The 21,294-nt window shown below is 39.5% G+C and overlaps 2 protein-coding genes and 1 long non-coding RNA gene across 6 annotated transcripts in view; 2 read left to right on the forward strand and 1 right to left on the reverse strand.

Moving 5' to 3' along the window:
- Nucleotides 1-5,685, forward strand: part of dpf1 (D4, zinc and double PHD fingers family 1) — a 59,118-nt gene extending 53,433 nt beyond the window's left edge. For both annotated transcript variants that reach the window (XM_034701976.1, XM_034701975.1), the window contains exon 12: nucleotides 438-5,685. In XM_034701976.1, coding sequence (XP_034557867.1) covers nucleotides 438-508 — 71 coding nt within the window. In that variant the 3' untranslated portion in view covers nucleotides 509-5,685. The remainder of the gene's footprint in view (nucleotides 1-437) is intronic.
- An 848-nt stretch (nucleotides 5,686-6,533) lies between these two features.
- On the reverse strand, nucleotides 6,534-21,262 carry LOC117825967. 2 transcript variants are annotated; one of them, XR_004633946.1, is made up of 6 exons: nucleotides 21,143-21,262; nucleotides 20,872-21,006; nucleotides 18,832-19,001; nucleotides 18,577-18,723; nucleotides 7,815-7,889; nucleotides 6,534-6,622 (listed from the first exon to the last, which is right to left on the reverse strand). It is a non-coding gene; the product is annotated as an uncharacterized LOC117825967 (long non-coding RNA). The 2 variants fall into 2 exon arrangements; XR_004633945.1 differs by lacking the exons at nucleotides 6,534-6,622; nucleotides 7,815-7,889 and adding an exon at nucleotides 16,616-16,810.
- On the forward strand, nucleotides 14,304-20,182 carry si:dkey-243k1.3 (endonuclease domain-containing 1 protein). Of its 2 annotated transcripts, none has more exons than XM_034701982.1 (7): nucleotides 14,304-14,406; nucleotides 15,165-15,298; nucleotides 15,989-16,105; nucleotides 16,224-16,324; nucleotides 16,761-16,875; nucleotides 17,031-17,187; nucleotides 18,623-20,182. In XM_034701982.1, the coding sequence occupies exons 3-7, from the start codon at nucleotides 16,028-16,030 to the stop codon at nucleotides 19,012-19,014; spliced, it is 843 nt and encodes a 280-aa protein (XP_034557873.1). In that variant the 5' UTR covers nucleotides 14,304-14,406; nucleotides 15,165-15,298; nucleotides 15,989-16,027; the 3' UTR covers nucleotides 19,015-20,182. The 2 variants fall into 2 exon arrangements, with proteins under 2 accessions (XP_034557873.1, XP_034557871.1); XM_034701980.1 differs by having other exon boundaries at nucleotides 14,315-14,406; nucleotides 15,128-15,298.
- Nucleotides 21,263-21,294: the final 32 nt, after the last annotated feature.

Raw genomic sequence — 21,294 nt, forward strand, 5'->3', positions numbered from 1 at the left:
ACATTTTCATAACTTATATATTTTAAATACTGAGCTGTGCTTGACGCTCACTAAACACCTTCAGGCTGAATACACTTTGAAGTAAAAGGTTGAGATTCACATTTAAACATCCATCTGAAGTTGATGTTTAATTAATGTCACAAATCCCCTGCTCAAATCCAAACTAAACTAGTTGTCAAATCCCCTGCATCCGCACACCATGGGCACAGCTTGTGGTGTTTTAACATGCGGCTTTAATTTACAGTATTACTTAATGCTCTGTCTAAAATGAGGCATTAATCCACAAGGCTTTACAATAGCAATGATTGAACTCCTGATGTGTGTGTGTGTGTGTGTGTGTGTGTGTGTGTGTGTGTGTGTGTGTGTGTGTGTGTGTGTGTGTGTGTGTGTGTGTGTGTGTGTGTGTGTGTGTGTGTGTGTGTGTGTATCTTGTACAGGGAGCTGGAGCTGTCATCTGTGTCTGAGACAACTGAAGGAAAAGGCCTCAGCCTACATCACCCTCACTTAATCTGCTGGAGCTGCGCCTCATCCTCTTGGCCCTTCGTCCTCTTCCAAAACTCATCTTCATCACCCCTCTCTGTGCCTCTGCTGCTCCCCTTCTCCACCTTCTCTTCCTCTTCCTCTTCCCCCTGCCTCCTCCTCTTCAATCTGCCCCGGTGACCTTTGACACGACCAAGCACACAGCATCCATCTTTGAACGTCCGTCCAGCAGAGAGCCAACCTCTGTCTTTCCGTGTCACTCACACTCCCCGATGTGCTTGACCTGAACCCCCCTGCTCCCCCCTCTCCTCTTGCTCTGTCTCAACAGAGGAATTCATCAGCTGGCAATAAGTTTGCTAGTGAGACAGTCACTCCAGTCTGCCAAGGGCACTTCAGAGGCATACTACTCCACAGGAACCCTCTTAAGGGCCCTCAGAAGAGCCCTAATGATCTTCAGCTGCAACTCAGTCAAGTAGTGAGTGAGAATTAATAGGATGGATAGGTGTTAGGCCGAGGACAGGGCATGGCAGACTCTGGATAACCATGGAGCGGTATGTTTCAGTGTTAGCCAACTGTGAAATATACACCTAACCAAAATTTCATTTCCTCCCTCCTGTCCTTTACTGCATCCAGCAGAGACGAGACGCTGAACTCTTATTTGTCTGCAGGGCTTGCTGCCACTGTACATTCTGAGAGGGGGATGAATTGTACAGAATTCAGACTGGTTCTCTATCTACACACCCTTCAAATTCCTCCGCACTGACAAACAATGAGCATCTGGTCAGGAACTCTCACTGACCTCACTGAGTCCTCTCTCCTTGCATGTGGTCTCCACGAATAAATGATGCATTTTGGGATTGACGCTGAAGGATTTTAGTGTCCGGATGTGATCTTCAGATGAGAGAGAGATGGATTTTTCTCTAATCAGCTATCTCTGATCAAACAGTGTATTTAAAAATGACGTTTTAGGCTTAGCTCCTCTCATAAATCCTTTACCTGACCTTTATCTGCCCTTTCCATGAAACAATGACTGTGAAGCCAATGCGAGACTGGAACGCTCCCGGTGCTTGGTGTGTACTATCTGTGTGTTAAGAATGTAGGACGGATGTGTGGACATTGCAGATCTTTGTCCGGCCCATGCAGAGGCCCAAAAAAACTTTTTTTATGATTCCTTTTTTTATTTAATTCACATTTGCATGTTGTTATTTATTTCATTTTTACAGACTTTTGATTGAAATTGAAAAGAAAGCACACTTAATTCGCAATAATGTGTTTGTGATATGAACTATTTTGGCCAAACTGAGTGTGTTTTAAACTTTTGTGCGTGCCTGTGTGTCTGTTTGTGTGAGTTTATCCGAGCTCTACAGTAATTGTAGCCAGCCCTATGCTGTGTGGGAGAGGTGATTGAGCAGCAGGTAATGTGAATGTAAAGAGGTCAGCTTTATCCTGTTAAAGGGTTATAACAGAGGTCACATGAAGTCTTTAATTTAGAAGTCTAAAGTCTGTAGTCCAAAGTCAGGGCTGACTAATAAAATGATTTGAGAATCAAATTGAAGATGTGTAGAGTTCAAATCTGATATAATGTGAGCTTTAGAGGTTCTGGCAGTGGATGGTTTTTCTTTGACACACTAGCTGTCCACTCTCTCAGTGTTCATGATTAGCTAAGCATCCAACAAAATATGAGTGACTCTTAGCTAAACTAACTATATGCCAAAATGTTATTTTAACATCAAATCAATCAAAAACATTGGGTTTGTGTCATTAGAAGTAATCATATCTTCACTTAATGTACTCCTTTAAATTCTGCATAGTAACATCTGATTCTAAAGTTTTTTCCAGCCTTCCTTGCAGCAGCCGTGTGTCCAGACTTTCTGACTGGGGTGGCCCAAATGAGACGCTGTGTTATGAAGGATGGCATGACTTATGTGTGCAAACACAAAAACTACATTAATCCTTTCCAGCTCCACTAATTATATCTACTTTAAACACTAACACTGACAGTTTTTATTTTTCTGTGAACAATTTTCTGACCTTTAAAAATATCACGACAGAGGGCAACATATTCTGTTAATCTTCTAAGCTTGATTCGGTGAAGATGTTGCGTGTGGTAATAGTGTCATCTTTGAGAAACTTGGTAGAAATGGAATTATTATATTCATAAGTATGTTAAAATGAGTGTTTAATCACATTAATACCAAAAACCTATTTGTTTCTGTTAACTTAAAATGAGCCATTTATATCTACGAGGAGAGGGTGTCTTTCCATGAAGCCGCAAATACTCCGCCTTAAAGCTGCTGTTGGTAGTCGTGATATAAACATCAGTTCGGAGAGAGATTTCAAATGTCAACACTACCCCTCCCCACCAGATTTCCCCTACTTCTTGTGTGCATTCTAGGAGGAAGTACTGCCGACTTCCCAGCCAATCAGGGCGACATAGTGGGTCCGTCACCTTACCAATCAGGACAGAGGGTCGGAGAGTAGCTCTGATTGGTCCGTGATAACGGGAACGAGGGGAATAGTAACAATGCTTGATACAAAGGCATTGGAAAACACAGAGATTTCATCATAATCTCAAAGTACTTAAATTACTGATGAGCACCGATGGGTATAATGACTTTTTTTCCAAACCCAGCACAAAAAAAGTATAGTTTTTTACCCCATTCCCACCAACTACACCTTTAATGCTAATTTGCATATTACCACACCCCACTGGATGCACCCCTGCTGCGTGGTTAAGAATAGTTCCCTTTTTTACCTCCATCTTCTACACAACACCCGAAGAAGTACACCCCTTGAATAACTATCAGCACAACACAGACTGTGTGGAGGGTCATTGATTTTATTTTTGCAATGAAGCGAAACTCTTTATTGCTAGCCCTGAGCGCTATTTCCATGAAAATATGTCCTTTAAAGATCAAACACTCTACTTTTTCGCCTTGGGCAGTTGCTCTACTCTAAACCACTCCTGTAGCTTAATCCACTTCAAAATTATGAAAGAATAACCAACTCAAAGAAAGAACAATACTTCTGTTCAACATCTTAATGAGTGTAGCGCCAAGTTGTTGGTTTTAAAGTCAAAGTCAAGTTCACTCGCTAGCTTGCAAGCTAGTTGTCGTGCCAGGTAAAATAAGTTGTTTATCACTTTTATGTCCTGCAAAACATGACTCCAGTCATTTTGAAGTATCAGTTCAACAGCTACTGTATGCTCTGAGCGTAAGCAGCTAGAACAAATCAGCGCTTCATCCCGTAAAAGTTAAGACTTAGCTCAGTTTGCCATAATGAAATGCCAGCATGAGTTTTTGGAGCTTGCACTGAGAAAAAAAACGTCTTCATTCTTTTTTTACCAAAAGGCCCGGTGTGTCAACCAGTGTTACTGGTGTAAAGGGCATGTTACAAGAAGGTAAAAGTGCAGATGTGAATTTAGGAGGATGTTTTCAACATTCCGAATTGTTTGTTAGCAAAGAGAAGACATCCATCCACTGAGCTGTGAGCTTTAAGCTTTGAGACAATAGCTGTAAATAGAAAACTTGATTAAGGGCAACAAATTGCCATGACACACCATCTTTCAGATTCTTCTGTACATATCAAATCATGAAACAGGTCAAATTGTCTTAGTTTTTCGTTTGAATGACCACCTCATATAAATGCTGCATCGTGTCTCTGTGGAGAGACTCATGGTATCAGGTGGCTTATGAGAATGTACCTAAACTGTAATTATGTTTGCCATCTGATGCAGAAAGACATAAGGTGCAAATACTGTGCTACCCTTTGATTCAATGTTACTCTACTGATGCATGAATGACACCTGAAATGTTCCTGATTTCATATTTGGATACCGTTAGCTTTGCTTTTTTTTTTTTAATTAGGATGAGGAACGACCTTTAACTTTTTTTCTGTTTGTGTCATTGTTTTTTTGTTTTTTTTTACCTGTGTCACATTTTGCACAGTGTGGCTGCAAAGCTCCCTAAGTGTGTATGCCTCTGTGTGTGTATGGGTGTGTGCAACCATTAAAGATTACAGTAAGGTCAGAGAAAAGCAAACTGAACCAAAACAGTTAATTGTTATTACACTGCATATTTTTTTTACTGAGTTGAACCTGCATGGCACAGCACTGCTAAAAGAAGAAATGTCGAGTCAAGATTAAAAACTAGAGAGAATAGTTGAGTCTGCAAATTTCACAGAATGCACTGGGATTGAGGAGGATGCTGTTTCATGTCACAGTTATCTTATGTGTGTGTTGTATACCAGCAAAGCCAATAGTGTCCAATAAGAGATAATTATATCCAGAAAACAATCAGAGCTAACACCTAGATTAGATGAGTTTGAGGGGAAATAGTTTGATGAAATGGATTTTTAATGAACATATCGACATGTTTGTGTGTTGGGTGGATGATGATGATGTCTGAAAAGCCTTTATATGGGGAGTTCACTGGCACTTATTAGGAGAAGCATGGTGGAGTCAAACTAATTTTGATTGTACTATCTGGGGAGGGTGGGAAAGCCATGTTTGGGGTTTTGGAGGGGTGTCGCTGTGACTACTTAATGAGACTTGAGCCTTCCCTTTGTACAAATGGACAAACCAACATGGTGGTGGTGATGGGGGTGGGGGTGAGGGTGAGTGGGTCAAACAAAGGATCCTCTGAGCCTCAGGCTGACGCCATCACCCCTGTCTCCTCCCCTCTCTTAAAGCCGCTGGGTTGGCTCACTTAAAGGGTTGAGACTTTGGGCCGCTCGAGGCCTCTCTTGTAAATTGTTGTTCTGTGATCTTGCTTGCACTTTTCTTTGTTCATTTCCCAAAAAGAAGAAAGTAATTGTAAGTGTGTGCGTGTGGGTGTGTGTGTGTGTGTGTGTGTGCGTGAGTTCGGGCGCACTTTTTGTTTATAATCTTTGCATTTTTTCAACGTAATTGTCTGTTGTAAACAACACTGGATAAAGATGAGTTTTTCATTTGTATTTTTTACCTTTGGAGGAAGATGAAATCTTCTTGGACATTTTTTACCCCCCTCCCCCCTCTCTCTCTCCTTCTCTCTCTCACTCTCTCTTTTTCTCTTTCTGGTACCTGGGAATGCTTTGAAATGTGGACTGACCACAATGCTGTCATAACTGCTGTCAGTCATTCTCTGTGAATTCATCCCACTTTCTCAATTTACCCAGTTTTCTCTCTCTTCCCTCGACTCATTTTTTTCCATTAAAATGATGAGATTGAAAAACGATCTGTGCTGTTTTGTTGACATTGTGTGTGTACGTGCATGTGCATTTGTTTGCTCTGCTTCCTGGGGTATTAATCACTGACTTTGTGTTTTTTTGGACAGTAGTCAGTCGGTCTGTCTGCTCGTCTGGTTGTCTGTATTGTTGCCAACTAGGACAACTCACCAGTCAGTTTAGACATTTTTCGGGGGAGGACTTTCCAGCCCTAACGATTCGTCCCTCGCTCTCAGTTACACTTGTGTGCTCGGAGCTGAAGCCAACACAAACCATCTTTTCCTCTTCTCACCGGGCAGATAAAAATCTATCAAAGCAGCATGTTCAAAGTCAGCCTTCAAACCCTGAATAACTAATTATCATTTCCAATTTAAATACACTTTGCGGCTAAAACGCTTTCACTACAACTCCTTTTTTTCTGTTTTTGCAGCGCTCTCCAAAAATATTCTGACCTCTTCACACGTTTAAAAAAGGAAGACTATGAATTGACAAAAGATTAAGAGACAGCATTGTTTTGCTGTAGCTGGCCTGCACAACTGCGAATGGAGGGACAAAAGAGCCCCGTCGTGTGCAATTGTTTTTGAACAACAGCGTGGAAGAGAACACACTTTGCTATTCAGGGCAGGTACAGTTTTGCTATTTGTGATGTATTCCTGGAGATGAGACATTCATCATAGCTGCCGTGTTGGCCAGACCTGGCTGAGCAACAGCAGCAGGGTGAAGTCAAGCTGATCAACAATCCCCCCCCCCCCCCCCCCCAACATGTACCTGCTTCCTTCCAGGAGCCAGAAAAACTGAAAACCAGTGCAGACTTGGTTCCTTGGGGGAATATAGGTATTTTTAACAATATGCTCCAAAAAAAAAAAACTCCTTCATCCATCTTTTGGCAGAGCTCCAACCCATCCAAAATCCTGCACAGCACCCCCAACCCACTGCCATCCTGTGCACACAGAAACCCACACATGAATGCCACACACATTTAGACATGCGCACACATACATATACACACAGATACACACACTGTACAGTATGCACATGCACACACAGCCTGAAGCCGCTTTCTTCTTATGAGCTTCATTACTCTGACCCCAGTCTCCCTTTCATATCTCTGAGGATGTGTATGCAATGTGTGTGTGTGTGTGTGCATGTGTGTGTGTGTGTGTGAGTGCATGTGTTTGTGTGTGTGTGTGTGTGTGTGTTTTCCATTCACCCAAAAGAATGTGTATGTATATGTATTTAGGGCCAGAGTAAGTGTGATTTTGTGTGTGTGTGTGTGTGTGTGTGTGTGTGTGTGTGTGTGTGTGTGTGTTTCTGTGTATGTGCAAGGATGTGCATACTTATGCCAATGTGGGGATACTATACATTGTGTATGTAGTTTGTGTGTGTGTATGTGTGTGTGTGTGTGTGTGTGTGTGTGTGTGTGTGTGTGTGTGTGTGTGTGTGTGTGTGTGTGTGTGTGTGTGTGTGTGTGTGTATGTGTGTGTGTGCATGTGTGTGTGTGTGTGTATGACTTCCCAGCCAATTACCACATCTACCAGACAGACTGAGACTGCCTGGGCTCTGCCAGCCAATCAGAGAGGGGCTGCGCACTGCCGGGCCGGAGGTGGTTGCTATGGGAACCAGGAGGCCTGTTTGCATGGTGGCTGATGGAAGAGTGATGGATTACAGTAATGGGATGGAGAGAGGGAAGGTGGGAAGAAGATAGGGAAGGAGAAGGAAAGAAAACAGGGAGGAAGGTAAAGGAGAGAGGAAGAGGAAGATGGAGGGAAGGAGAAAGGGAGAGTATGGGAAGAAAGGAGTGAAGGAAGGGGACAAGGGGTGGTGGGAGTTGGAGGAAGGGAGAGGGGGAGACAGACTCATACATAAAGATATTGGAAATGTATGAATGCATCTGAAATGAAGCGACTTAAAAAGATGAAAAAAAAGAATGAGAGAAAATGATAAAGGGAGAGTGGGGGAGGACTGGAGGGAAAGAAGATATTGGGAAATGGGGTTGGGGGGTTGGAGTTGGGGGGGAGAGCTGTGTGATTGAATTCCTCTCTTTCCCTCTTCTGTCTGGGCTGAGATGTGTGTCTGGCCATCTGTCCTTGGAGCAGAGCGAGAGGTAAGAGTGTGGAAAGATGCAGTCTCACCTTTTTGCCTCCTCAGCAGCACTGCAGTCAGAGCCAACAAGAGCTGCTTCAGGCCTCATGCAGACCCCTCCAGACCTGCACGAAAACACAATTAGACCATCTTTAATGAAACACATGGACTATCAGAACTCTGCATGTTTTTACTACCAGCATCATATTGACTTTGTTGTGTTCGTAAAGACATTCATGTAAAGAGTTAGAAACCAGAGTAAGGACAAGTTAAAGGAGCTTCTTCAGCTGAAACAGAATGGACATTTGCTTTACTCACACCATGTTTTGGGCCTCAAACTATTTGCCAGCTCATTTTGCTGTCAAAAATGTTCTTGCAGAGATTAATATTATGTAAAAAATGTTGTTGTGATAACACTTAATTCTACAACGAACAATGAGGACACAATTTATAAAAGCAACAAAATAAGAAAACATTAAAATACTGTTTGCATGTAGAGAGTAATATAAATCATTGTACATTCTTCTACAAAGGCTGGATTCCTTGAGGGGGCAGCTACGGGTTTGACTTCCACCATTAGCCCTTTGCCCTTCCCATTGACAAAACATGGATGTAGTCTCAGTGACACAGAGAAGCCCCTTTTTGAAGCCCCGTAATGGCGGTCGCCATATTGAAAATGCTGACTCAACCTAACTTTTGGTCAGCCTTTCAAGAGGCAAAGAGGTGGAGTTGAGGTAGGTTTTTAGCCTCCTGGCTAACAGCTACAATATGCCCACCTGTCAGCCAAGTCAGTAGTGCTCCTAATTACGTCTAATTATGCAAAACTCGTAACTTTCATATATTCAAAACAAATGGTTTCTAAGAAAATGTACCCTTGTACAATGTGACCAAATAGAAAAAAAGCTAATCAGACCAAAACTGATTTTTGTACTAGGGTGTAAACAGGGTTTTGTGGTAGAAATGGGCGTCTTTACATCGGTTTTAATGAGACCTTTTGGCCTTTTGGAGCCAGTCTCAAGTGGACACTCTGGGAACTGCGGCTTGTAGCACTTCCACAATGCCTTCTTTTTTCATGATCATAAGATGCAGCTTGGTGGTTCCCCACTTTCTCTGCCCTGTTGTTCACTCTATCCACTGTCCCCTTCTCAACAAAGGCATGAAAAAGCCCACAGACAATCTATAAAAAATAAACAAGTTTAGTGAATTGATCATCAGGTTCTTAACTGCAAATCAGTCCAGTATCATTTGGTTTAGATCTAATTTATGCCTCTGAAATGTAAAACATTTAAAGCAACTCACTACATGATGTTGTGATACACTGCAAGGCTAGGTAGCAGTGGTGGCCTGGGTCGATTGAAAAATGTATATGTTACTGATGTGTCAGCAGTGTGATAACATGAAAATGATGACATTAAAGAAAAGCAAATGGTAAGGAAGGTAAAGGTTTCTATAACTGGTTTTCTAATTAACCTCCACATTAAAAGGCAATGAAAAAAAGTAACGCCAGTAATTAACAATTGATGGACGTGGACGTGTGCCCAGGTAGCTGGCTCCAAATTCAAATAAAGCAACCAGTTTAACATTATACACCAAGGTTAGGCTCAACAATTACTTTTTCCTAAACCTACCACTGCATACACAATACTGTCAACAAACTACTCATACAAACACAATTAATGTGCACTGTATTTATCAAAATTATAACTAATCTTTATTTATTTATTTTTAGAGACCCCAAACAAGACTAGTAAGGTAAGTTCAAAATCCTCTTCATTAGCAATTTTGACAAAAGAAGGAAAAGTCTCGAGTATCAAGCAATCTATTTCAATCTGATTCAATCCAATCTGTTTTGTTAGAGACCCGGGGTCTCCAGGTCCACAAAATAACTGAACAGGTGTAATGTAAATCAATGAATCTTCAATATTTTGTCCACATCCAGCCACAAATTTAAAACCGAAATACTTAACAAAGGTACCCAATAACAACAATAATCTTCATTACCCAAATTGGATCAATATAACCAGAGCCCAAAGGCCATTAACAATCACGTTGGTTAATTAACATTCTAACCAGCTGATCAATCAGATGACCTGGATCAATGTAAATCAAAGCAAAAGGTCTTCAGGAGCTGCAAGAAGCTTTTCTAGCACTGTGAGTTCAAAAACACAGCTCACAGCCCCTTTAAAGAGTGATTTTAAAGCTTCCTGGTCTACAATCCTTCACACTTACAGTTTCCTGTTCAACCTCTTTGGGTTCCCTCTCATTGACAGACAGCAACTGAGGATGCTTTTGAGTCAAGGATTAGACTAAATCTGCGTCTGGGGAACCCAACTCCCTGTGATCTTTTTCAGCGACAAAGCGCTACTCGAGTCAATTAAAGACGCAGTCCACTCAAATTAACTTCTGGGCCAAATCAAAAACATGAAAGACGTGATAAAAAAACACCACAGCGTCAGTTCACTACTTTCTCTTGTCATTCAGGGTGTCACATTCAATGACTGTCTGCCACAGTCTTCACTTTGAAGGTGTTGCATGGCTCTGAAGTCATCTGTCGAGACAAAACTGTAATTTACTTGTTTTGAGTGCTGATAACAAAGCCGATCAATGATTGGATCATCAGTTTGTGGAATTAGTTTTTTCCAGGTAGATGAACACCTGAATAATCTGCATTGCAATAGTGTTCAGAAGGAGTGACAGAGCTCTGAGGTGAACTTGAAATCACAATTCAACACTGCAACCTAGAGGCAGACATAAGCAACAACAGGAGTTCTGACCAAATACAAATAAAGTATCACCCACTTTAACCGTGCAACATCAGTCTGTCAATGAAACACATGCAGAGGTAATGCAGTTTACAATTAGTTAATGAAAAAAATTGGTGAATAAATTAAAAATGATTAAAAATGCCCATCGTTTCACAAGTTTTATGTATTCTTTCTTAGTTTACATCCCTTTAAAGAAACAGCTACCCTAAGTTTAACAAATCTAATACTAGCTCTGTTTGTCAATTATTTTCGTAGTCCCTTTTGCTAACCCTTGTCCCTCTCTGCATCTCTTAGACATTTAAATCTGAAAAGAGAAAAAAAAAAACAGAGTAGTGAACCATCATTAATTAAACATTAATTTGCTTCACATCATAATAAAGCAATGACCCTCAGCACACTCAGTCTGTGGTGCCATAACGTACGATGAGATTTATGCTGATTAGTAAACATAAGAAATGAATGTCAGCAGAGTAATGGGAAAATACAAAGCTGATAAAATAAAGCCCTGCCTCTCTTTATCATACCCCTGATGTTTTCTGTGTTTTCTATGCAATCCACCAGCCTAAATACTCTTTTCATTTGATGCTCTCATACTTTTAGTTGGCCACATTTTTTCATTCAGAAAGGATTCAATTGACAATATGACTTTGTAGTCAGTAAAGCCTATAGGAAAACCCATTGTCAGATTGTCATGAGTTTTGAGGCTGTGCATCTTCCATGAACTCTTTGTTTATAAACTGGCTTCTCAATTTGGAAGGACTACCTAGTAGTAGAGACTGTTACCCCGGCTGATTTGGCTGTACGACAACAGCAGTACTCATATTTCATATGAGGACATATTTTAGCAACGACATGCCAACAAAGAGAGCAGTTTGTCAATTTGTATCATTACTCAAGTCTTTACCATGACAAGTGTTTCATTATATAAGATTAAACATATACACATTTTAACCGTCTTAAAGCAGCAGGGTGTTAATATCAAAATGAGAATGCCATGTGCCTTGGATCTTTAATTGGATGGTTATTAAACGTGATGGTTATTTTATGCAGGTTAAATTTCTGCCATGAATATTTTGCACCAACACATAAATCTTCAATCATGAATGATAATCATACACACACTACATGTGATTTGCTCAAAATGTGCAGTTAATATGTTGACATGTCATCATGTTAAGTAAAGTTGTTGATTACTCTTTAAAAAAATTGTTTTGGGACGTGACTTAACTGAGGATGGCTGGAGCTGAAGGAAATCAATTATTGGATGTGAGGCATCAGAATGAAGCGCAGTGAGACAACAGCAGGTTCTACAATAGAGGACTTTTTTGGGCAACAGTTGCACCATTACAGTCATTGTTGGGGATTTAAGATGTTAACTAAATGGACTGAAATAATTGTTGCTCTCTATGATCTTAAAAAACAAGTGAAACCATCAGCATAAATATTGACTATTTATATATATATATATATATATATATATATATATATATATATATATATATATATGTGTGTGTGTTTGTCACTGTGTGACACTTCTGCCACTGGGCAAATATCAGTGTCAGAGTGACGCTACAAAAATAAGGCGAGTGAGTGATACCACAGTGACTAAGGAATTACTAATTATGCATAGACAAAATCAGCAAAGAGATTAGATATGCCAATAGAGTAAACTTATTTTGAAGAGTTCTGCAAGCTGCATGCTGCATACTGTGTTTTAAGGTAGTATGTAGTGACTGTTCTGGGCCGTGCTGCTTTTCGGTTTGGGAAAGCGGAAGTAAACAATGGCCAAGCAGCTGATAGCAAAACCACTTCAATAGCATCTACTTGTGGTTTGTGGTTTGAAAAAGTTAATCAGTGGTATGGATTTTAATAATGTTCACTTAAAAGAATAGTTACTTCTGAGAAACCTATTGAGTCCTTTACATTGAATAGAATTAGGGAAGGTTTAAAATTCAAGAGGAAGACAAATATCCCCTGTGGGTGTTACACTTTTATTGTAGTTCATTTTAAATCATAAGTCAGGTTCATGCAGGTTGTGGTTTCCTTTTGTGGGTCATATTGGTGGTGTTAGTTTTTAATACATTTGTATAAAACAGCAACACAAAATTATTTTACGATGGATTCATCCTTTTCATTTCAGAATACGATTCCAGTTTGTTGCTAGGTTTACATAGAAGGAATTTGTCTTGGTTTTGTGGTGCAAAAACAATGACAGAAGTCATAGAGAAATATTATTATGTTAATTATACCCAAAGAGTCTGATTTCTGTAATGTTAAGAGGTTCTGGGGCTAGATAAGAGTCTGTGCCAGGTGGGATGTGAGGGTGAGGCCGGGCATTGTTAATGAGGATTGGCACATGGGGGAAGAAGCTTGACTTGTGGCATGAGGTTTTGGTTTATAGGGCTGCAGTCTCTTGACTCAGGGGAGAGTCTCAGAGTCAGTGTTAGGGGTAAGAGACTACAATCCTACCTGAAAGCCTCCGGGTCCTGGAGGTAGGATTTGAACCCTGAACCATCAGACCGTAAGGCAGCAGTCACATCCACAACACCACAGAGCTGCCTGTCAGTGATTGCCTTTTTCGGTCTTTTCATTCCACCAATTTGTTTTAGTTGTTTAAAAACACAACTCAACCACCTTTAGAGGAAACTGTTTCTTTTTACCAGATGGAAATTAAACAGTTTCCTCACAATGTGGTTGAGCTGTGCTTTTGAATTACGACAACAAAATGTTGGAATGAAAAGATTAAAAAAAGCAATTACTGCCAGGCAGCTCTGTGGTGTTGTGGATATTGCTGCTGTCCTTCAGTCTGATCGTCATGGGTTCAAGTCCTCAATGTGTGATGGAAAAGAAAAACTTTCCTCACAATGGTTGAGCTGTGCTTTTAAACTGATACAACAAAATGTTGGAATGAAAAAAATAAAAAAGCCTGCACTGCTAAGCAGCTCTGTGGTGTGTTGTACAGGGCTGCTACCTTACAGTCTGATGGTTCTGGATTCAAATCCCACTAAGGGCTTCCAATGTGAGATGCAAATTAAACACATTCCTCCAACATGACATTTGCTGGCCTTTGCATGAAACATGGCCAGAATCAACTTGCTGATAATTTTCCTTCACTCAGTATAATTTACTGAGTAGCACTTCATAACAAAGCATCATATTTTAATGGCAATTAATTTATATAAACAAGCCTTATGCTAAAAGTAATTGGGGCTTGCGTATTAGTATGTAAGTAAATGTAGTGGAAGAACTGAGAGTGGAGTGATAGAGTTTTGTATTATGCTTTAGTTTTGAAGGTCTCCAGTTTACTGATGTTTCCTTGAGGCGATTACAGATCTGCTTACCAGCTGAAATAACACAGCTCCAACATGACCTCCCGACCTCACTGGACATGTGGAAAAGTTAAATATAGAAATTCCTCCAGGAATTGTCACAATAACTGTAAGTAAAAGTGAGATGAAGAGCACGGAGCTCAGCATGTGAGAGCATGTGAGCCTGTGCTCGTGGGAAAAACGACACATGAACAGATATCTGGGTGTTACCTAACCTAAAGCTGCTGTGGGAGACTGGGAGTGAATCAGCAAAAATCATGTTTTTAATAATTCAGGAGCTGAACTTGGTTTCAGATAACAGAGATGAACATCACAGGACTTTTTTGAAAAGTGACTGTTGTCTGATGTATTGAAACACCCATTTAGATTAATCACCACAAGCTGTAGCTGCAAATCCCTGACTGACACACAGTCAATGTGGAGAGTGATCTTGTTTCCAGGGAGTGGAAAATTCTCTAGAATTACACAGCTTGATTTCATGAAGTGATTTTCACAGCAGGCCTTAAAACAAGTGGCGTAAAAAGGGCAGCACATGAAACAACCGTGAAGTAAGTATAAGGATTATATGTTTTTTTTCATAAAGATTATTTTCTGATATAGATTATAACTTTGGATGCACCTATACACATATGTCTTTAATACTACGGCTGGTAAAGGTGAAGCTACTTACAACTAGTTAACATACAGGTCATTTCTGTTGTGGATCCCAAATCAGTCTTTGAGTTGTCATACAAGATAATTTTTCACAGATTTTGTGTCATTAAATCAACCTACTAATCAGGTTACAACAAATCAAATTAAATCAAATTAAATTAAATTAAATTTAATTTATTTAAATTAAATTAAATTAAATTTAATTTAATTAAATTAAATTTAATTTAATTTAAATAAATTTAATTTAATTTAATCAAAGACATATATTCAAAATATATAAAATAACAGAAATAGATAATTCATAAATAGAACAAGAATTTAAGAAGTAATTTTAAGGAGTACCATTGATCATTGATAACAAGACTGACAATTTATGAAGTATTATTTCTTATGTCTGAAAACATGGTGTCAGGCAAGTCAGTTGACAGCACGCTGAAGAAACAGCCTCTCTTTACTTTTTACAACAGTATTCACGTCATACTCAACATAAGGGTTGTTATCTGACATCATACACAATTCCAGAGGGATCCATTAGTTTGCAATGCTGACTTTGGCATTTTCTATATTTGTATTTCATTCATTGACTCTCAGTCTTTTGGATTTCCTTCTGGACAGTTTTTGTGGTGATTCAATTCTGCACCATCCCACACAGATATCACGTGTGAACATGAGCTCAGATAAAAGCCAACAGTGTTCGAGGTAAAAGGTGAAGAGAAGTCACATATAAAAGCCGGTCTGTGCTCTGACCGTGTGGTGGACCTTGGAAGCAAACAGGTGCACCAGCAGGTGAGTGGAAACACACACATTCAAACACAGATGGTACAAACAGACTGATCTTTCTCCTCGAGGAGGCCTAAGCTGTTTCAGCATACACATATTACCTCGAGCACAACAACACATATTCATTTTATCTATAGTTACACTACCAGTCAAAAGTTTGGAAACACCTTCTCATTCAACAGTTTTTATTTATTTTAATTATTTGAAACACTGTAAATTAATACTGAAGACATCAAAACTATGAAAGAACATACATGGACTTATTTAATTCACAAAAAAGTGTTAAACAAAGCAGAATATGTTTTATATTTTAGATTCTGTAAAGTAGCCCCCTTTTTCCTTCATGACAGCTTTGCATACTCTTAGTATTCTCAGTCTGCTTCATGACGTGGTCTCCTGGAATGGTTTCTAATTGACATAAGCCTTGTCAAGAGTTCATTTGTAGAATGACTTGCCTTCTTAATGTGTTTGAGACCATCAGTTGTGTTGTTCAGAGGTAGTACACATTGGATAGCTCAATTTGATTACTGTTGTAATCCAAATTATGGCCAAACCAGATTATTTCATAGTTTTGATGTCTTCAGTATGAATCTACAATGTTGAAAATAATTAACATAAATAAAACATTGCATGAGAAGGTGTGTCCAAACTTTTGACTGGTAGAGTATGTCTTCTATATTTGTTTTTGCTCTATAGGGTGGTTCGTAACCATCAGTTCCAGAGGTTTTTACCAGGATGCAAACCTTGGTGACTTTGTGTGCATTTCTCTCGCTCCTCTGTTCTGCTCATGCAGATGTTGTGGAACGTTTTGAGGTTTGTGTCTTTAATCTACTTTATTCTAAAGCTTAAAGAAAGATTAAATCTGTATATGTGTGTGTTGGGGGAGTAGAAGGCTTAGAAGGCTGTGTTTTCTTGTTATTCTTTATCTCAGGATGTACCAGAATGCATGAAGTACTTCTATAAAGAGAAGGTGCCGGAGTGGGGGGCTTCTACACCCGGTGCTGCTCGTCTCTGTCAGCGCTTTGTCAACAGGTGAGGAAAAGACTGAGAGTGGGATATAGATGTCTGCCTAAGACAAAGCTTGGTGTTTTCAGATAAATATCAAAACTTAATTTTTGATTGACTATGAGAAAAGGAAAAAAAAAACACTTTAAAAAATACTCCAGCACAAGGAACGACAGGGATTAAGTTTTATTCAAATGAAATTATTTTATCATTTAAAGCAATTATGAATAAAGCTTTTGTTAAGATTTTTTGGTGGGTTATGAAACAAGTTGAAATTAATACTGATGCCTTTATATGACCAACAAAAACACACATGGCTTTCAACAAAAGAATGGACTGTCACTTTATTTACCTCAGCACAGTTTAGTGAATGTCCTATGTGTTATCCCTCCATGCTCGCTTGTTCCTCACTTCTTCTCAGCACAAGTCTTCAAATCACGGTAATGAATCTTTACACCTCCAGGTACCACTTTGCCACGATGTATGACACCAACAATCGCATTGCTGTGTACGCTGCATATCAGTTTGAGCCCAGCAATGGAGGAGGCAGAGAGAAAAGGTGGTTTGTAGAGCCTCAGGTTAGTGACACATTAGTTTCTATGGTTTATGTGCATCCACAGTACTGAAATGATCCATATTACCACCATGTCTGACTTCATAGGACAGCTCCAGGCATTTAGCCAGTGAAAACCTTTGTGTGTTTAACTCTGAGAGTTTGTGGTGTGCTTTATAGCTGGTTAACATGACATGGCAAGCAGAGATGAAGGATGGTTACTGGCTGGGGAAAGACTACCCTGGGATCTACCAAGGAGAGAGACAGGCTCTGAATGAGGACTACAAACACTCTGGCTTCGATCGTGGTCACCTCAACCCCAACGGACACCATGCAGGTATTGAGGGTTGAGGTAGTATTTTGTGGGTGAGGCCAGTAGGTGGCAGAAGTTACCAGACATAGATATCAGCTGAGAACTGAGTAAAACTGTTCAGAGTGTTGATTTTGCTTTTTTATTTATTCAATTGCTGTTGTGGTTAAGAATTCATAAGAAGGCATGAATTAGTGACAAGCACACGTCTATCAAAACTACCAACTTCCAGAAGATCCCACAGGTATTAAGGCCCTGTATGGGCCTGTTACCCCTCAGTGTAGAACTTCATGTACATCCGGTGGCAGACAGTTACAAAGTAAATTTAATTGAGTACTGTACCTAACTGCATTATTTGAGTATCTGTACTTTACTTGAGTATTATTGTTTGGGGAAATGTATTACTTTTACTCCACTACATTCAGAAGAAAATTATTGTGCTTTTTACTCCACTACGTTTCTATCGATGCTCTATAGTTACTCACTACTTTTGCTTTGAAGTCAGCTCATGAATTTGCTTCTCTTTTCTGAAATCTGATCCTAGGACAGTAAAATGTGTTCGTGTAGTTCTGTTTGTCTCAGTGGTTTAGCCATACTTGTATATCGTGCATCTCCACAGTGGAATGTGGAGAAAACCCAGAGCAAATTTAACTCTGATCAGGCAGGCCATATCTTCAGCCCGTGTTAGAGGTTTTTAAAATGAAGAATGATATGTGTCTTTTGTAGAGTTATCTCTGTTTCCCACTCTGCCCAAACATACACAAACTTCCAGTTCGTCCTGAGAAAGCGTGTTGAGCTACGTAACATTTGTTTCATTCCAGATGAACATTTCAAAGTAAGTTGTCTGTGCATGGAGTAACTTAATTGCTGTTTTTATTCCATGGTATAGTTTTTAGAGATTTAAAGTAATGGTTTCTAGATAAACATGATGTAACCGGATGTACTCCTATGTATTCTTGACTGCACTTATGTATTGTGAAAATACAAAGATTTTTTCTTTGAATATAAGTATTTTTTAAATCAAGTACTTCAGTACTTTAACTCAAGTAATAATTTGACGGAACAACTTCCACTTGTAGTGGAGTAATATTTGACCAGGAGTATCTATACTTTGACTTAAGTAATGAAGCTGACTTTGCCCACCACTGCGTGCATCAGAACTGGACACAATATGCACAGAATAATTAATTAATATTTCAACCCAGACATAAATATATCTAACATGGATGTTTTTTTGTTGTTGTTATATTTTGGGGCTTGTATGCCTTCATTTAGAGAGGATAGGACAGTTGATGGAGCAGGAAATCAGGAGAGAGGGTGGGGACTTTATGACTATAGCCTTTGTACATTTGTAACTTAATCACTGAGCAAAACTGACGCCTTTCAGACACATCTTGGTTGTCCTTTTTTCCTCACCTCAACATGCTTTTATCCAAACTCGATCCTCTGTTCTGTCTTTCAGTTCCCAGCCGCAACGCCACTTTCACCCTGACCAATGTGGTTCCTCAGAACCCCAAGCTAAACCAGAACGCCTGGAGGATCCACGAGTCCCAGCTCACTGACCTGTTCAGGGAGAAGTGCTCTAAGGCCTATGTGCTGGTTGGTGCCATTCCCTCAGCAGACAACTGGATTATTAAAAACAATATGAGGCGGGTCAATATCCCAGACTACCTGTGGAATGCCTACTGCTGTGTGGACAACAATGACAGACCCGTTCAGAGTGGTGCGGCAGCAGCCAGGAACACAGAGGAGAACCGGGTGGAGAAGCTCGCTGTGAATGAACTGGGAGAATTTCTCCAGCAGTTCTCCGATCAACCAGTAGGGGAGCTTTTTTACAACAACTGCAGAGTTTAAATGATAACAGGGCGATAATAACAAATTTATAAATGTAACAATGGATTTTTGAACAATGAAATCTATTTTTTCATAGATTAAAACGTGGCAAAGTAACTGAAAATCTAAACATCCTGCATGTTCTAATTTAAAAGGTCCAACTCTACAACTACTCAGTACCTTATTCTTCTTCATTTTATCACAAATACACCAATAAAATGTATTATCAGTGGTACAAAGTGACTGTTGACTGATGCCTTTTTCATTAACAGTGAAGGCAAATATTCATAAACATTTCAATACTGAAAAAGTCAGGTGTCTGAATTATCAAAAAAAGGCTGAAACAGTTAAATGATGAATGAAATGAACTTATTTTCTTGTATATAGTTAAAAAACTGAATGAATGAGCCATCCTTTCTAAGTTTTAGCAGGGGAAAAAAAACACTCATGTGGCAAGTGTTTTCAAATATACAGCATAACCTTAGACATGGAGCCAATGAGCCTTCACTTGCTTTGTCACCTTGTGTTAGTGTATTAAGTGATACCTCAAAAGAGCACACAATGCTCTGCCTCTGCCTTTTTTTAAATTCACAGTTCATATTTGAGGATGAACCGAACTGAAGCTGATGATGAGTGGCAGCCATAATGCCTTGGCGTACACAAAGTTAACTGCAATCTGCGGCCTGCGTGATCATCTAAAATATACAGGTCCAGATCCCGAATCCAGATGTCTGTATGAATCCATATGACTCTGACAGCTGACTAGATTTATTTTTCAAATGGACTATGCTTTTTTTAATGCTATTTATGAGTAGTATCTTGTAATGCTGTGAAAAAAAAACGTTTCTTTTGTAGCTATATGTGGTGTTGAGAGGCTGAGATCAAGTGACCAATTGAATAAGTTTGTTGGCAGCAGCTTTAACCATTTAGAGCTACTTAATTTTTCCCCACCTGCATCTTCACTGCCCAAGATGAAGTGTGATAAGTAATAAACATATAAATACTCTTATACTCTACATTGTAATACTATTGATTTCAGAGTTACTCTAAAACATTGTATATACATGACAGAAAATCAACACATGAATGACTCAATTTGATATGTTATACAAAACCATAGTAATGGCTGCAATGCTTGGTGCTTTAAGAGAGGGTTTGACTGGACCATTAAAGACCTTTAAACTTCCAACTGGGACTTTTATTTTTATCTTTCTGGTTAAACTTCACTATCTGACCAATAATCGGTTGAGTCTGAGTTTCAAAATAATCTTAAGGAAGAGTTTCATTCGCTTTCAGCCATGTGGAAATGAACTCATCAGCTCAAGATCACAACTATTGCAGCAGAGAGTGGAGGTGCTGACAGCTCCTCTCTACAATAAGACACAAAGCTAGAGTAACCTGCAATAATTAGCACAAAATCCAATGTAAAACCTGGAGAGGATGCAGCTTCACTCCTAACTCCTAACCCTATTCAAAACCATAACCTTAACCCTAACCCCAACCCTAACCCTAACCCTAATCATAACCCTAACCCAGCCCTAACCCCATTCATAACCCTAAACCTAACTCTAACCCTATTCATAACCCTAACCCTATTCATAACCCTTAACCTAACTCTAACCCTATTCATAGCCCTAACCCTATTCATAACCCTAACCCTAATAATAGCGCTAAGCCTATTCATAATCCTATTCATGAAACACACCTGGGTCTGGCAGCTATCAGGCAGGCCATCTTCCAATCACCTGACCCCCGGGGTCCTGATGAGGAAATCCTCAGGCTACTCTGACCAGAAACGACTTTCAATTTAGCGGCAAATATTTCCTACAGGTTTGCTGGTGTGCTATGTGGAGGACATATTCATACGCTTACATCTACCTTGCAGACTGAGAACATTCCGCCTTTGCCAGAAGTAGTTATCTTGACGTCATCTTCGGTGTTTGGACCGTTGACGTCGTCGACTCCTTCCACTCCTTTATAGCGGTTCTAAATCAACTCCATCCAAAGATCAAACTTAAACACACAATAACTTCAGATGAATTGGCCTTCCTGGATACTACAGTTTATTTTCACAATCACAATCAGACAGAAAATTCTCAGAATTCTGACTTTTTTCTCTGAATAACAATAATTTTAAAAAAAAGTTTACCTTAAATTTTTTTTCCCTAATCCTCTCCCGTATTAAACTATGATCATAGTATTAGTGTATTTAGTAGTTCACTACTTCCAAACAAAGGGTTAAATCTCGTTGACCCTGCTTCAGGTTTATTGTAACTTTTCAATGATAACATAAATTGTTGT

This window comes from Notolabrus celidotus, chromosome 14 (assembly GCF_009762535.1).
Source record: "Notolabrus celidotus isolate fNotCel1 chromosome 14, fNotCel1.pri, whole genome shotgun sequence".
NCBI classification, from domain to species: Eukaryota; Metazoa; Chordata; class Actinopteri; order Labriformes; family Labridae; genus Notolabrus; species Notolabrus celidotus.

Bases quoted from the DNA above. Each gene is read 5' to 3' on its own strand.
- si:dkey-243k1.3 (XM_034701982.1), top strand. From the start codon at position 16,028: ATGCAAACCTTGGTGACTTTGTGTGCATTTCTCTCGCTCCTCTGTTCT. The intron at 16,325-16,760 runs GTGAGGAAAAGA...TTACACCTCCAG, and splicing joins TGTCAGCGCTTTGTCAACAG to GTACCACTTTGCCACGATGT. The intron at 17,188-18,622 runs GTATTGAGGGTT...TCTGTCTTTCAG, and splicing joins CCCCAACGGACACCATGCAG to TTCCCAGCCGCAACGCCACT.